We start from the raw sequence: 13,848 nt of genomic DNA on the forward strand, positions 1-13,848 counted from the left end.
ATTACTCAGTTGCTCAGAGAGAAATATCATATCGGGTGCGTGCCCACCCTCGTGAGTCGGACCCTGAACTACTTGAGTCAGGTCCATGGCTGTTATGGTGGCCATGAACTCCTGTGCCAGTCCAGAGGAACCTCCGAGCGACGGCAGATTGAAGTCCCCCAGGACGATAAGTCCGGGGAACTCCACCGCCAGCCCGGCCACCTCCTCGAGTAGCACAGGCAGGGCTGTTCACATGCAGCTGGGAGGCAGGTACGTGAGTAACAAGCCCACCTGAACCCCTAAGTCCAACTTCACCAGGAGGGACTCGCAACCCGCAACCTCTGGAGCAATGAGCCTACGCAGGCCAAGACTCTCCCTGGATATACTGTAATAGCCACTCCTCCCCCCCTTCCCTGGGGTTGAGGTTGGTGCCATACCTGAAACCCAGCTGGGCAAATTTCAGAGAGAGGAACTCCTCCCTCCGGGCCCAGCCAGGTTTCGGTCACACATGCCAGGTCGGCCTCCTCATCCAGGATCAGATCCCGGATGAGGAGAGCTTTATTTACCACCGACCTGGCATTGAGTAGCAACAACTTGAGCCCAGGGCCAGAATTACACTCATCACCAGTGCCTTGAGTTAAGGTCATGGAGCCTGAAGAAGGGATCGCTACTAAGCAGCGATCCCTCCTTCCCCTGGAACGGCTAGCTCCATGGCTTCCGCCATACCTGCCTCTCCCCAGCAAGACCGGGATATTTTGACCCTCTGCCACCCCAGAGATAAGTGTCCCCTCCCCTCCTGCCCCTCCAGCGTCAGGTGTGCCAAAAATTCCATTCATGTCATATTCATTCATTCCATACATATTATAATCCCCCCCACCCACTCCATTCCATCTATCACCCCTCCCATTCATTTTCATTCACAGTATTCCATTCATTCCAATAATTACTAAAATAGTCCCATTCATTCATGCCATCACTACCATCCTCCCATCCACTTAAAAATCCCCACAATAATTTAATTAAAAAGAGTTAATATAAAACTAACAGTTCATATTATTAAAATATTAATTATTAAAAATATAGATAAATATAAGTAATAAAAATAAAAATATAGGTAGAAGATATTTCAACTGGTCAGTTAATTAATCAATTAAGCCAAGTTCATATAGATATCATCCAGTCTAAAAAGGTGAGTCCAAGGGATGTATGATGTTATTAGTAGGACAAACAGTCCTGAGTATAAACTCTGTCCTCTGTCCTCCCAGGTTTTCTCTTTGCCACTGTCGTTGTTATCAGCTTTCTCACCTCCACGACACCCCCGGTCTCTCATGGGTCGCCCCAAATGTCTACCAGTACCTCTGCTGTTATTTGAGAGGTATCTCTGTATCTCCTGGTCTTCAGTTATAGCATCCAGCAGCCACAAGGTTTTCATACTGTCAATTTCAATCTGGCAGTTTCTTTCTCACAATCTCCTTGTTCACTATAATGGCAGGCCCTCCTTCTTCCAGGCACTCCAGCACCGAGTATGTCCACCGCAAAGCCCTCCGACGTCGAGCGTACCCACCATGTAACCACTCGGCGTCCAGCGTCTATCCGGTAGATCCCGTTGTTTTTGGGAACGTCCTGCTGTTATGGGGGACGTTTTCCTCCATCTACTTTCTTCCTCGGCCCGTGCACAGTCGGCCCAGCATGCTTGCCCTGAACATTCGCACGCTCGCTCGCTCCTTCTCAGTCCCTCTCCACCTCTCCTTTTCCACCTCTGTCCGTGTCGGTATGAGTCAATGCTGGGCGGCAACCCCCACTCTTCTTATCTCTGCCAGCCCCCGGGTTGAGCCTCAATGTAATTGCAACAATACAGCTCACCCCACTGCAGAATGCTCTTAAAAAGTGTGGATTCAGGGCAGAATCAAGCCAGCTCGGTCACGATCGCCATTTTCCGAGCCCCAGCTGATCGGGGCTCCCAGCTTTCTCACAGCAGGAAATAAAGAGAAAAGCACTGCCGAGACACAAGGTAACACGATCCTCCGAAACGGGGGAGTCTAATCCTTCTGAACTATCTGTTGTTTTTCAAAATTAACTGAAAAATTTCCCTATATTTGATCTTAATGCCGTAGTCCAGCGAAGCAGCAGTCTCTTCCCTCCCTCTTGCTACTCCTGCTAATACATGAACACTATACCAAAGTGACTTTCAATAAAATTCTAATTATGTGCATCTAATGAAAGAAGGAAATGTCAGCATGGTTGACTTCCTCAACATATTCATGTTTAGTAAAGTATTGCTCTGCTACTAGTGATAAATTATTTACTGTTTTGGAGCTCTGTAAAGCTGCTCAGAGTCAGCCATGATTGAAAAAGCTCATAAGCCCAGTAGGGTAAAATAAACCAACACTTGGGAAAAAACAGATCTAAATTTTGTTTCTATTCTGTTTCATGATATCACCATGCTACTTTCCCGCCTCTTCAGCTTCTACCAGTCCCAGCCAGAATCATCAATGATGATGAATGTTACATTTTAAAACATGTTTCTTCAGGTTGCCAACCCATATTTAAAATCATGTTGCAATGAAAACACAGCCCAATAATATGAACTCCTGCTCCAAAATTGTGTCTGATTTAATGAGTAAGTGATGCCCAGTTAACATTCTTAGGGCTTGAACTTAAGAACAGGTTCATTATAGAAGAAACAATTGCTTCATTGTATGTTATTCTTCTTCATTTGATGTACTTTCTGTATTGGAAGACGTTTTTCTAAGGAAGTGTGGATTTTATGGCCTTTCATTCTGATCAGTTATTTTAAGACTGTTATGATATAAAAGTCAACAGAAAGAATCACACGTATTGAATAATTACATATCACTGTCTCTGATTTTGCAGATCAAAAGTCAAAATTATGTGCCAAGTTACCTTTTTTAGCTTTCCAATATTCAGTACTGATTCATTCTTTAACAAATAGGTTGTTATACTTTTTATATAAATGCTGCTTTTAAAATTCCCAGTTAAATGTGCTATTATACATATCTCTGTTTTGCTCCCATTTATCTTCAAATCTCTTTGCACACAGTTGCACTAATTGAAGGTGAGTTGCATATCTCCTAAAAATATACAGCAACCTTTGGTTATACTATAGTGTTTATTGTAGTAAGAGGTATCTGTTGATGATCCTTTTGATCAATCAATGGTCAAAGTGCTATGTGTTAATTTTAATTACGGAGAGGGGCGGCATACAAATAAAATAAAATAAATGAAATGAAATGAAATGAAATGAAATAATAAATAAAATAATAAATAAATAAATAAATAATTTGGGTTATTTTGGAGAACCTGCAAAAATATATCCCAAATATGGGGTAACTGCTTCTTTTTAGAAACATTACTTCCTTCTTCAGAAATGAGCTGTTCCCAGGCCTCCATATGAAGAATGCCTCCTGATAAGGGAATTTGAATCTACAACAGGAATCTGAATTTTGACATTAAAAAAAAAGATCATTTGCCTTTATACACTTTTTAAAAATAATGAAGTTGGGTTCGAGTATTTTCTCCCCCCTCCTCCTCTTCCATGTACCACTTCTAGTTAATGCTGGCTTCTTTGTTTACATACAATTCAAGATCTTATTCTTTGAAGCAAGAGATTAGTATTCATTCCGCAGTCAGAGTGTGCAATTTTTAAATTTTTTAAAATATTTTTAATAATTATTTTTCATTACTGGTTTATTTTGCTTTATGTTTGTTTGTTTGCTATTTCAGAAGTTCTAAGCCTGTCCAAGACTTAATGTAACTTACCTGTTTTGAAATAGTTGGGAATCATGCTCTTCATTTAAAGGGAAACATTCTAGGGCCACAAAGAAGTTGCTTAGCATTATGTATGCACAAAATACTCTGTTCTACTCTTGAGTTTAGATCAATGGTTTCCAGTTAGTGTAATATAATATTCTGGATCAATTGTTGCATGTATCCTTATGATTTATATTTATATTGATAGTTTCTTGATTGCTTATTTGTATCCTATGGAAAAGTGTTGTACCTTATGATTCTTGGCAAATGTGTTTTTATTTTATGTGCACTGTGACCTCATTTGAAAAGTGTTCGGAAACTTCAGATCGTGCAGAATGCAGCTGCGAGAGCAGTCATGGGCTTACCTAGGTATGCCCATGTTTCGCCATCACTCCGCAGTCTGCATTGGCTGCCGATCAATTTCCGGTCACAATTCAAAGTGTTGGTTATGACCTTTAAAGCCCTTCATGGCACTGGACCAGAATATCTCCGAGACCGCCTCCTGCCGCACGAATCCCAGCGACCGATTAGGTCCCACAGAGTGGGCCTTCTCCGGGTCCCGTCAACTAAACCAGTGTTTTTCAACCAGTGTGCCGGGGCACACTAGTGTGCCGCGAGACATGGTCAGGTGTGCCGCGAAGCTCAGAGAAAGCAAACAAGAGAGAGAGAAAGAAAGAGAGAGAAAGAGAAAGCAAACAAGAGAGAAAGCAAGCAAAAGAGAGAAAGAAAGAGAGAAAGAGAACAAGAGAGAAAGAAAGCAAGAGAGAGAGAGCAAGAGAGAGAAAGAAAGAAAGCAAGAGAGAGAGAGAGAAAGAGAGGGAGGGAAGGTGGGAGAGAGAAAGACATAGAGGGAGGGAGGGAGAGAGAAAGAGAGCAAAAAAGAGGAAAGAAGGAAGAGAGAAAAAAAGAGGAAGGGAGAGAAAGAGGGAGAGAGAAATAGAGCGAAAGGGAGGAAGAGAGAGAATTTTTTTGTCCAATATTTTTTTAGCCGCCGCCCCCCCCCCCCAGCCCTCAATGTGCCCCATGGTTTTGTAAATGTAAAAAGTGTGCCGCGGCTCAAAAAAGGTTGAAAATCACTGAACTAAGCAATGTCGGTTGGCGGGCCCCAGGGGAAGAGCCTTCTCTGTGGCGGCCCCGACTCTCTGGAACCAACTCCCCCCAGAGATTAGAACTGCCCCTACTCTCCCTGCCTTCCGTAAACTCCTTAAAACCCACCTTTGCCGTCAGGCATGGGGGAACTGAAACACCTCCCCCGGGCATGTACAATTTATGCATGGTATGTTTGTGTGTGTGCTTGTTAGTATATTGGGGTTCTTTTTAAACTTTTTTAAATATTTAAATTTATTTGGATTTGTTATGATTTGTTGTGTCTTGTTGTGAGCCGCCCCGAGTCCGCGGAGAGGGGTGGCATACAAATCTAAATAATAAATAAATAATAAATAAATAAATAAATTTGTTTCTGCTTTAAAGCAGCTTTCTCCAAGCTGATCATTTTTAAGGACTTTTATACTCAGTGCTAGTTGATATGATTTTATTGCTTATTTGTACCTGTACTGTTCTGCCGGGCTCTATGGTATGAGTCTTCCGAAAATTCAAGGGTACAAATTTCAGACACACACACACTTGAAAGTTCAAAAACAATGTTCCTTATCACAAAAATTCAAAAGAAACAAAGCATCCTTTTTGTATTGCAAAGAGCACTTGTCCCAAAACAACCTGGTAGTCTGTACAATCCTCTTAATCAGTCCTTAAGTACTTAGCTAGCAGCTGTGAAGGAACGTCACAGCCCTCCTTCCACGGAGTGAAACACACACACTTTGCTCTGCTTTGGTTTCAAAGTCGTGAGAAATCAACAAACAAAGTCCGGAAACAGCAAGGCACAGTCCTGAAGAACAACGATCAGATAATCTTCCACAACGGCCAAGTCAGCATGCTGCTATTTATATCAGCAGCTCTAATTTCTGGAGCCCCACCCAAACACAGGTGGCTTCTCTTATCTCCTGTAATATTTCTTTAATTGGTCTCTTCTATGCATAATTCTGTGCCTGCGTGGGTCTAACACTTCCTCATCCGAATCGACCGAAGATAATGGAGATTGGCTTCCTGGGCTGTGTGCCAAGCCCCCCTCTTCCAAGTCACCCCCACCTTCTTCTTCGTCCGAGGAAACTGCACTACCTGACTCTGTTGGCAACAAAACAGACCTATGACATGTTGATGTTTCCCCTGCATCCACCTCCACATTCCTTGGGGCAGAAGCTGGGCCAGAGCCAAGCACAACATGTACTATCATTAAGTGTTGTACCTTCTGGTTCTTGACAAACTTATATTTTCTTTTATGTACACTGAGAGCATATGCACCAAGATAAATTCCTTGCATGTCCAATCACACTTGGCCAGTAACATTCTATTCTGTTCTGGTTGTATAGTTGTAATTTAAACAATTAGAAGGCACTTGGTTGGAGAGATAATGTAATTTGACAACATCTGAAGAATATGAGTGTAATCTTTGAAAAAATTTTGGATTATAAAAAAAAGTCTTCTCAGAAAGGTGAAGAATCTGATCAAAGATTAGCATTTTAGAAACATAGAAACATAGATTTTACCAATCAAAAGAATCCTAAAGGGGGGGAAATGACAAATTGTGAGCTTAGGAATGGATAAAATAGAGGATAGTATCTCTCCTAAAGCTCAGTAATTTGTTACGACTTGTTCTTTAGAAACACAAGGGCATAATAGTATTGCACCTAAGCTGTTCAAATTGATATTGATACTGATATTGATTTTTAGATTATGATGATCTCATGAAATTATTTATTTATTTATTTATTTTATTGGATTTGTAAGCCGCCTCTCTCCGAGGACTCGGGGCGGCTCACAACATATACAAAGAGACAGTAGTAAAATCAATCCAATTAATTTACATAAAAACAATCCTTTGAAATCTAACTTTAAAGAACTTCCATTAACATTCATTCAACAAATCATACTAAAAACATTCGTTGGTCAGGGGAAAGATCTAGTAACCCAAGCCTGGTGACAAAGATAAGTTTTTAACTCTTTCGGAAGCCAAGGAGGGTGGGGGCAGTTCAAATCACCAGGGGAAGCTGATTCCAGAGGGCCGGGCCCCCCACAGAGAAGGCTCTTCCCCTAGGTCCTGCCAGCCAACATTGTTTGGTTGATGGGACCCTAAGAAGACCAACTCTGTGGGACCTCACCGGTGGCTGGGATTCATGCGGCAGAAGGCGGTCTCAGAATTAAGCATCTGGTCCTATGCCATGTAGAGCTTTATAGGCCATAACCAACACTTTGAATTGTGTCTGGAAACAGATCCAGCAACCAATGCAGTCTGCGGAGTGATGATGCAATATGGGCATGTCTTGGAAGGCCCAAAACTGCTCGCACGGCTGCATTTTGGACGATCTGAAGTTTCCAAACACTCTTCAAAGGTAGCCCCATGTAGAGAGCATTGCGGTAGTCAAACCTCAAGGTGATAAGGGCATGAGTGAACATGAGCAAAGACTTCCTGTCCAAATAGGGTCGCAACTAGTGCACCAGGCGGACCTGGGCAAACGCCCGCCTTGCCACAGCCAAAAGATGATGTTCTAAAGTCAGCTGTGGATTGAGGAGGATGCTCAAGTTGCGAACCCTCTCTGAGGGGGTCAGTGATTCCCCCCCAGGGTGATGGACAGACAGATGGATATGTCCTTGGGAGGCAGTACCCACAGCCACTCTGTCTTGTCTGGATTGAATCTGATCCTGTTTGCACCCATCCAGACCCCGACAGCCTCCAGACACTGGCACATCACTTCCACTGCTTCGCTGAGTGGACATGGGGTGGAGATGTACAGAATCATCAATGTACTGATGGTAACTCACCCCGTGCCCTTGGATGATCTCACCCAGCGGTTTCATGTAGATAGTTTAGTCTACATTCTCTTGCATGTGACTGCACAAACACTACATGTACAATTTCTTTTGTGATTATCTGGTAGAATAAAATGTTGTAAGATGCTAGGAAGTAGAGAGTAAGCTTGTGGTGGAAAGGGTTATGGAAATTATGCAGGACAGAAAAAGTTAGGAATCTTTTAGGTTAAATAAGCATCATTGGGAATACATGGCTTAATATAAACCTGTATTGGGGATGTTAGTGGCACATTGTATCAATTTTTACATATCTGGTTATGGATATGCTTTTTTACATGATAGTAATTTAGAGATTAGAACTGCCCCCACCCTCCTTGTCTTTCGCAAATTACTTAAAACCCACCTATATCGCCAGGCATGGGGGAAGTGAGACACCTCCCCCAGGCTTTTATATTTTATGTTTGGTATGTGTGTGTTGTATGGTTTTAAATGATGGGGTTTTATATGTTTTTTAATATTACATTTGTTCCATGCATGAGGGATGGGGCAGAGCATGGGAGGTCATGGGGGGGCATGGTGTGTGGGGGGCATTGAATTATGGGATCACATATACTCAGTCTTCGGAGAGGGGCGGCATACAAATCTAATTAATAATAATAATAATAATAATAATAATAATAATAATAATAATATTATTAGACCCCCCAAATGTTTCCAGAATTTCCTGAAATTGCATTTTGAACCTTAGAAACAAATTAGCATTAAATCAAGATATAGGTCCTTGCTGATTTTGGTAATAGGTGAAACAACTTAAGTCAAACAGGCCTATTGTAAAAGGAAAAGAAAGGCATTACCGACAGCCAGCAAAATTTTTAGACCACTGTGCCTTTGCGGAATTATATAATATATACAGTAGCTCCTGGCTATCAAATGGTTGCCACTTTGCTTTAACTAATGTCATCTTACAACTGCAGTGGAGCATCCTGCATTATTATGAAGATCAGATATTAGCCTAGTAGAATGTGTGTTGGTGTCAGGCTTGTTTATGGTTTGTTTGTTATTAAACTTATATCATCATCTACCAAGTTTGCTTGCATCAGTATTGTTTGTTATCTTTTATTTTAGAATGTAACCAAGCCAGTGGAAGAAGCAAAACCTAAACCTCCTACTATCCAAGAGCTGAAAGAGAGGATTAGCAATTACAACTCAAAAGTCAACAATTGCTTCTTCATGAAACTGGTTAGTATTGCAATTCTGGATATTTCCTACTTTTGTTGTGCTGGCTTTTAAAACTATTTTCCCTTTCAGCATTTGCCTCAGATGGGAAATGAACATATGGACACCAAGCTGGGTGAAATGGGTCACTTTATTAAATATTAACAGAAAGACCTGCAGGGGTCGCTAGGTGGGGCGGAGTTTCCTGAACACAACATGCTTGGGCATAACTCCATGCCTGGTCAGGATGAGGCATGCCCCGCCTACACCCAGCCCGTAAAGCCACGCCCAGCATGTGGGAGGGCTCACCCTGCATGACCCGGAACCAGAAGTGACGTAGGTGAGCCCCAAGGGTACCCCCTTTACACTGCTCCGTCCAGATAGGAAGCATGAGTTGTGCAGCGGGGGTGCCAATCATCTTACAAAAGATGCCCAAAGGAGAACACACAGTTGCTACTGATACCCTTTCCACCCCGTTTCTGCCATATAGTGACCAAGTATATATACATCCAATTATTGAATCAAAACCTATTTACATACAGATGCACCCCGTAACCACAAACCCATTTCACTCGTCCAGGATGGAGTAGGCGAAAAAACAACCCATAGCAAATACTCTAAGATTGCAAAAAGTTCCTACTTGGCCCCAAACTAGGAAACTTTTAAAAATACCTGGATTGAGCGGAGGGTGGATGGGTGTCTGCCAGGCGTCGAGCTCAGAGGGCAAGGGAAGCCAGGGTGGTGAGCAGGCCCTGATAAAGGGCGATCACCCCACCCCTGCTTCCCAGAATGCCCAAGCAGCCAACAGGGTACTCTGGGGCGCTACCGCGCGGGATCGACCCAACTGATAGGCAGTGCCGAATTGGTTCTTGCCTTCAGCAAATGTCGGCTTGGCGTTAATTCGTCCAGCCTCTTAGTTATGATGAGAAGCTTGCTTAAGTTCCTGGGGTAACCCATTTGTCTTCTACTCTAGGAGCCCCAGAAAAAGGTAGACATTTCCATCTTTAATAATTGAAATAACAATTAAATCCAGTCTTCTGTTAATTGCCGTATAAAAAGAGTGGCTATGTTTACTAGGCTGTCCAATAGTTTGGATTCAAAGGCAAAACAAATTAAACCTTCAGCATGCGTTTGCAATTTCCTCTTCAACCGAATGTCTCTTTTCCTGGGATCACCCTGTAGTACAGGAGAACTTGTAGAATATCATGAAAAAGTATGGTAGCTTTAAGGAGTGCGATGTATATATCCTTGCACCCTTTGAACCACATTTTGCCTTCAAGTATGAAGTGTTGCAAGTATAAAATGTGTACTTTCTGAGATTTTGATTAGATTGTTCAACTGGTCTGGCCATTCTTGAGTAAAAGTGCTGGTTTTTTATGGATGACTATTAAGTAAATTATTGTCAAAAACAAGCTTTTTTTCATACCTTTCCTCTCTTCTCCTCTGGGAGCCTTCAGTCACATGAAGAGTGTAAGGACCACATTCATTGTTTGCATGAGCTGCATTTGGATTTTCTGTTATTTCATGGGTGCCTTATAAAATGTACACTCCATTTAAGTCTTTGGTTAGTATTCGACTAGTCTGCAACAGAACATAGCAGGGGGCCACCTTATTGAGGAACTCAAGACATATTTTAAATCAAACAAATATTTGTTGTTGATACCTGGACCAAATAGTTCTCATCTGGATTAAAAAACACTAGCTCCATTCCCCAAGGTTAAGCCTACAGTATGCCAAGAAGTGAATATCTTTTCATGTGGCAACGCTGAAAAATGACACTTGACTGCAATGTAAAGTAGTGAGTATTACAGCTTGTATAACAGTGTAAATGTGCTGTCCCTTCAAAACTATTCATTAATGTTTAAACTGCCGGCAACAAAAGGGAGTACACTCCTAAGTGATAATGTCCAAGTAGGGCCCAAATAGCTGTTTTCCTTCCCTAGTGTCATGTGACTCGTTAATGTTACAAGGTCTCAGATATGAAAGGGGAGCAGGTATGTTAAATTTGATGTTATCACTTTCACTCTCATACTGGTGACTGGAAGTTCAATTTGGCACCTTAAAGCAATGAACTTTCTGAGGATCTGAAAAAAACCCCTAATTTTTGCTCTGTATCAGTGGTTCTCAACCTGGGTTGGACCTCTTTGGGGGTCCAATGACTGTTTCACAGGAGCTGCCTAAGACCATGGGAAAAGACAAATTTCCTATGGTGTAGAAACTAAAGCTTCTACTCAGGCGCCTTGGAACATATTTTTATAATCTAACCAATCAGGCGTTTACAGTAGGGGTGTCCCTCTGACCTTCCTGCCAATCAGCTTAAAGCTCTGTTGATAGAATTGGGGCTAGACTTATGGTTGGGGGTCACAACAACATTTTATTTATTTATTTTATTTATTCATTTGTCCAATACATAAATACATAGGAAGAAAATAGACATGTGATAATATAAAAGAGGGTGAAGGTCAACTTAGAGGAGAAGATATATGAAAGGAAGAGAATATATAAGATAGGTGAAAGAAAGGAAAGACAATTGGACAGGGGACGAAAGGCACACCAGTGCACTTATGTATGCCCCTTACTGGCCTCTTAGGAACCTGGAGAGGTCAATCGTGGAGAGTCTAAGAGAGAAGTGTTGGGGGTTAGGGGTTGACACAATTGAGTCCAGTAATGAGTTCCAAGTTTCGATAACTCGATTGTTGAAATCAATTTTTTTACAGTCAAGTTTGGTGCGGTTCGTATTAAGTTTGTATCTGTTGCGTGCTCTTGTGTTATTGCGGTTGAAGCTGAAGTAGTCATTGACTGGTAAGACATTGTAGCATATGATCTTGTGGGCAATACTCAGATCGTGTTTTAGGCGTCGTAGTTCTAGGCTTTCTAGCCCTAGGATTGTTAGTCTATTTTCGTAGGATATTCTGTTTCAAGTGGAGGAATGAAGGGCTCTTCTGGTGAAATATCTTTGGACATTTTCAAGGGTGTTGATGTCTGAGATGAGGAACTATATTAAGGGGTCATGGCATTAGAAAGGTTAAGAACCACTGCTCTACATAAAGATGGGCTAGGGGCTATAAGAAGTTTGCCAAGATCTTGAAACTGACCTGCAGAAAAATGGTCAAGACCATATAGCAGTTTAACAGGACAGGCTCCACTCAGAACAGGCCTCGCCATGGTCAACCTAAGAAGACAATACGCATGGGCACCAAAAAAGATCCTTGCTCACCGTCATATCCAGAGGTTGGCTTTGGGAAATAGATTTATGATTACTGCCAGCATTGTTGCAGAAGTTGAAGGGGTGGGACTCCGCCTGTCAGTGCTCAGACCATACGCTGCACACTGCATCAAATTGGTCTGAAGAGTTGTCATCCCAGAAGGAAGCCCCTTCTAAAGATGATGCACAAGGAAGCCTGTGTGTGTGGTGGCAACCAGGTGAGGACAGCACATTTACACTGTTACACAAGCTGTATACTAACTACTTTACATTGTAGCCAAGTGTCATTTCTTCAGTGCTGTCACATGAAAAGATATAAAGTATTTACAAAATATGAAGGGTTAAACTCGCTTCTGTGACATACTGTATCTCACAGGGTTGTGGTATGAGAGAACAGAATGCAAGGGAGTTACATAAATAGGCATAAATCCTTTCTTTAGCAGAGAATTGACTATACTTCTAACATTGAGTCTGTTTCCATGGCACTGATGTTACTGAAATTTTGTGGACTGGTACACAGTTTATTAGCACAAACGGGCCATTTTGTTAGGGATCCACTTGTAAAGATCTGGTTTATTTACTTTGTTTTAATCATGGTTCACAGGGATTCTGATTAAGGCATGATTTTTAAGAGGCTGATCCTAAGGAAAAACACTTTGAACCGAGGAGGGTTTGGAAGTATCTGTCTCTGAGTTCTCAACCTGCCATTTAAATGTTTTGAGCCATATAAGCAGCTGTGGGGTGACTGTAGCTAATTTGAGTCTTGCAAACATTCTGCAATGTCTGCAAATGTTCTCGGAATATCATCTAATGATTTTACCAAAATAGCTATGCCTGTCTATTATTTTAGATATTTGAATTGAGACAAATCCAATTCATAACTTTGCAAAGTGGTTCAACATCTGTCTCAGTTGCATTTATGGAAGAAGAACATTTTTTCCACCACAGACTAAGTATCAGCCAAAGTACAGAATTCTGATAAACTCCCCTTTAGTGTGCATTCTTTTGTTTTTCCCCTGTAGTGTGCATTCTTTTGTTTTTCCACTTCAGTATATATAAGGGCCATCATAGACAAATACATTTTGGGTGGTGGGGGTGGAGATACTGTTTTCAATCCAAGGTATCCTACATAATTTTCAAATTAACTGGATAAACCAGTTATATATTTATTTAAATACTTGCATTCTGTCTTTCTAGAGAAAAAAACTTGCCACAAAGCATTGCGTCGCTTAAAATCCCCCAAAGAATAAGAATAACACTGCAGCCAAATAATAGACTTCCAAGTACAAATCATTGACATTGACTCTCCCAGCCATTGGAATTCTGTGGCTTGACCTTCCTGCCCTTCTAGAGTTGCCAGCTCCTGAAACGGAAACTGCCATAAAGTAAAAGGACAGCATTCCTCTGCACATCACCTTCTCTCTCCAAAAAATCAGCTGTAGAAAAAATGCAGTAGCCAAAAAACTGGAGCAAGTGAAATAAATGAACCAAATATTCGCATCTTGATTCTAAAAAGAACATTAAAAATGGTACCTAGGAGAATCAAAAACTATGGCAATACCAGTCTTTATAGTTCATGTATTAAAATCATAAAACAGCACTGATTTTAGTGGATCTTCAAGTCTAAATTTGAATGGATTCAATCAATGAAAAGTGTTAATTAGAAAAGAAAAGGGTAGTGAAACTGGGCATGTCTTGGTAAAGATTGTCGGCTGAATGAGGTAGTAATAACATGTCCTCCCATTCATAAAAAGAGATTCAATTCAGAATTTTAATCTGGTTTTCTGTGTCACTGCCAAGGCTGTCCCTCAAGC

At 41.5% G+C, this 13,848-nt stretch overlaps 1 protein-coding gene across 2 annotated transcripts in view; it reads left to right on the top strand.

Annotated features, from left to right (window-relative positions):
• Positions 1-13,848, top strand: part of RASSF5 (Ras association domain family member 5) — a 103,738-nt gene that overhangs the window by 83,612 nt on the left and 6,278 nt on the right. For both annotated transcript variants that reach the window (XM_070745542.1, XM_070745543.1), the window contains one exon: positions 8,740-8,853. In XM_070745542.1, coding sequence (XP_070601643.1) covers positions 8,740-8,853 — 114 coding nt within the window. The remainder of the gene's footprint in view (positions 1-8,739; positions 8,854-13,848) is intronic.

Source organism: Erythrolamprus reginae, chromosome 3, assembly GCF_031021105.1.
Source record: "Erythrolamprus reginae isolate rEryReg1 chromosome 3, rEryReg1.hap1, whole genome shotgun sequence".
NCBI lineage: Eukaryota > Metazoa > Chordata > Lepidosauria > Squamata > Dipsadidae > Erythrolamprus > Erythrolamprus reginae.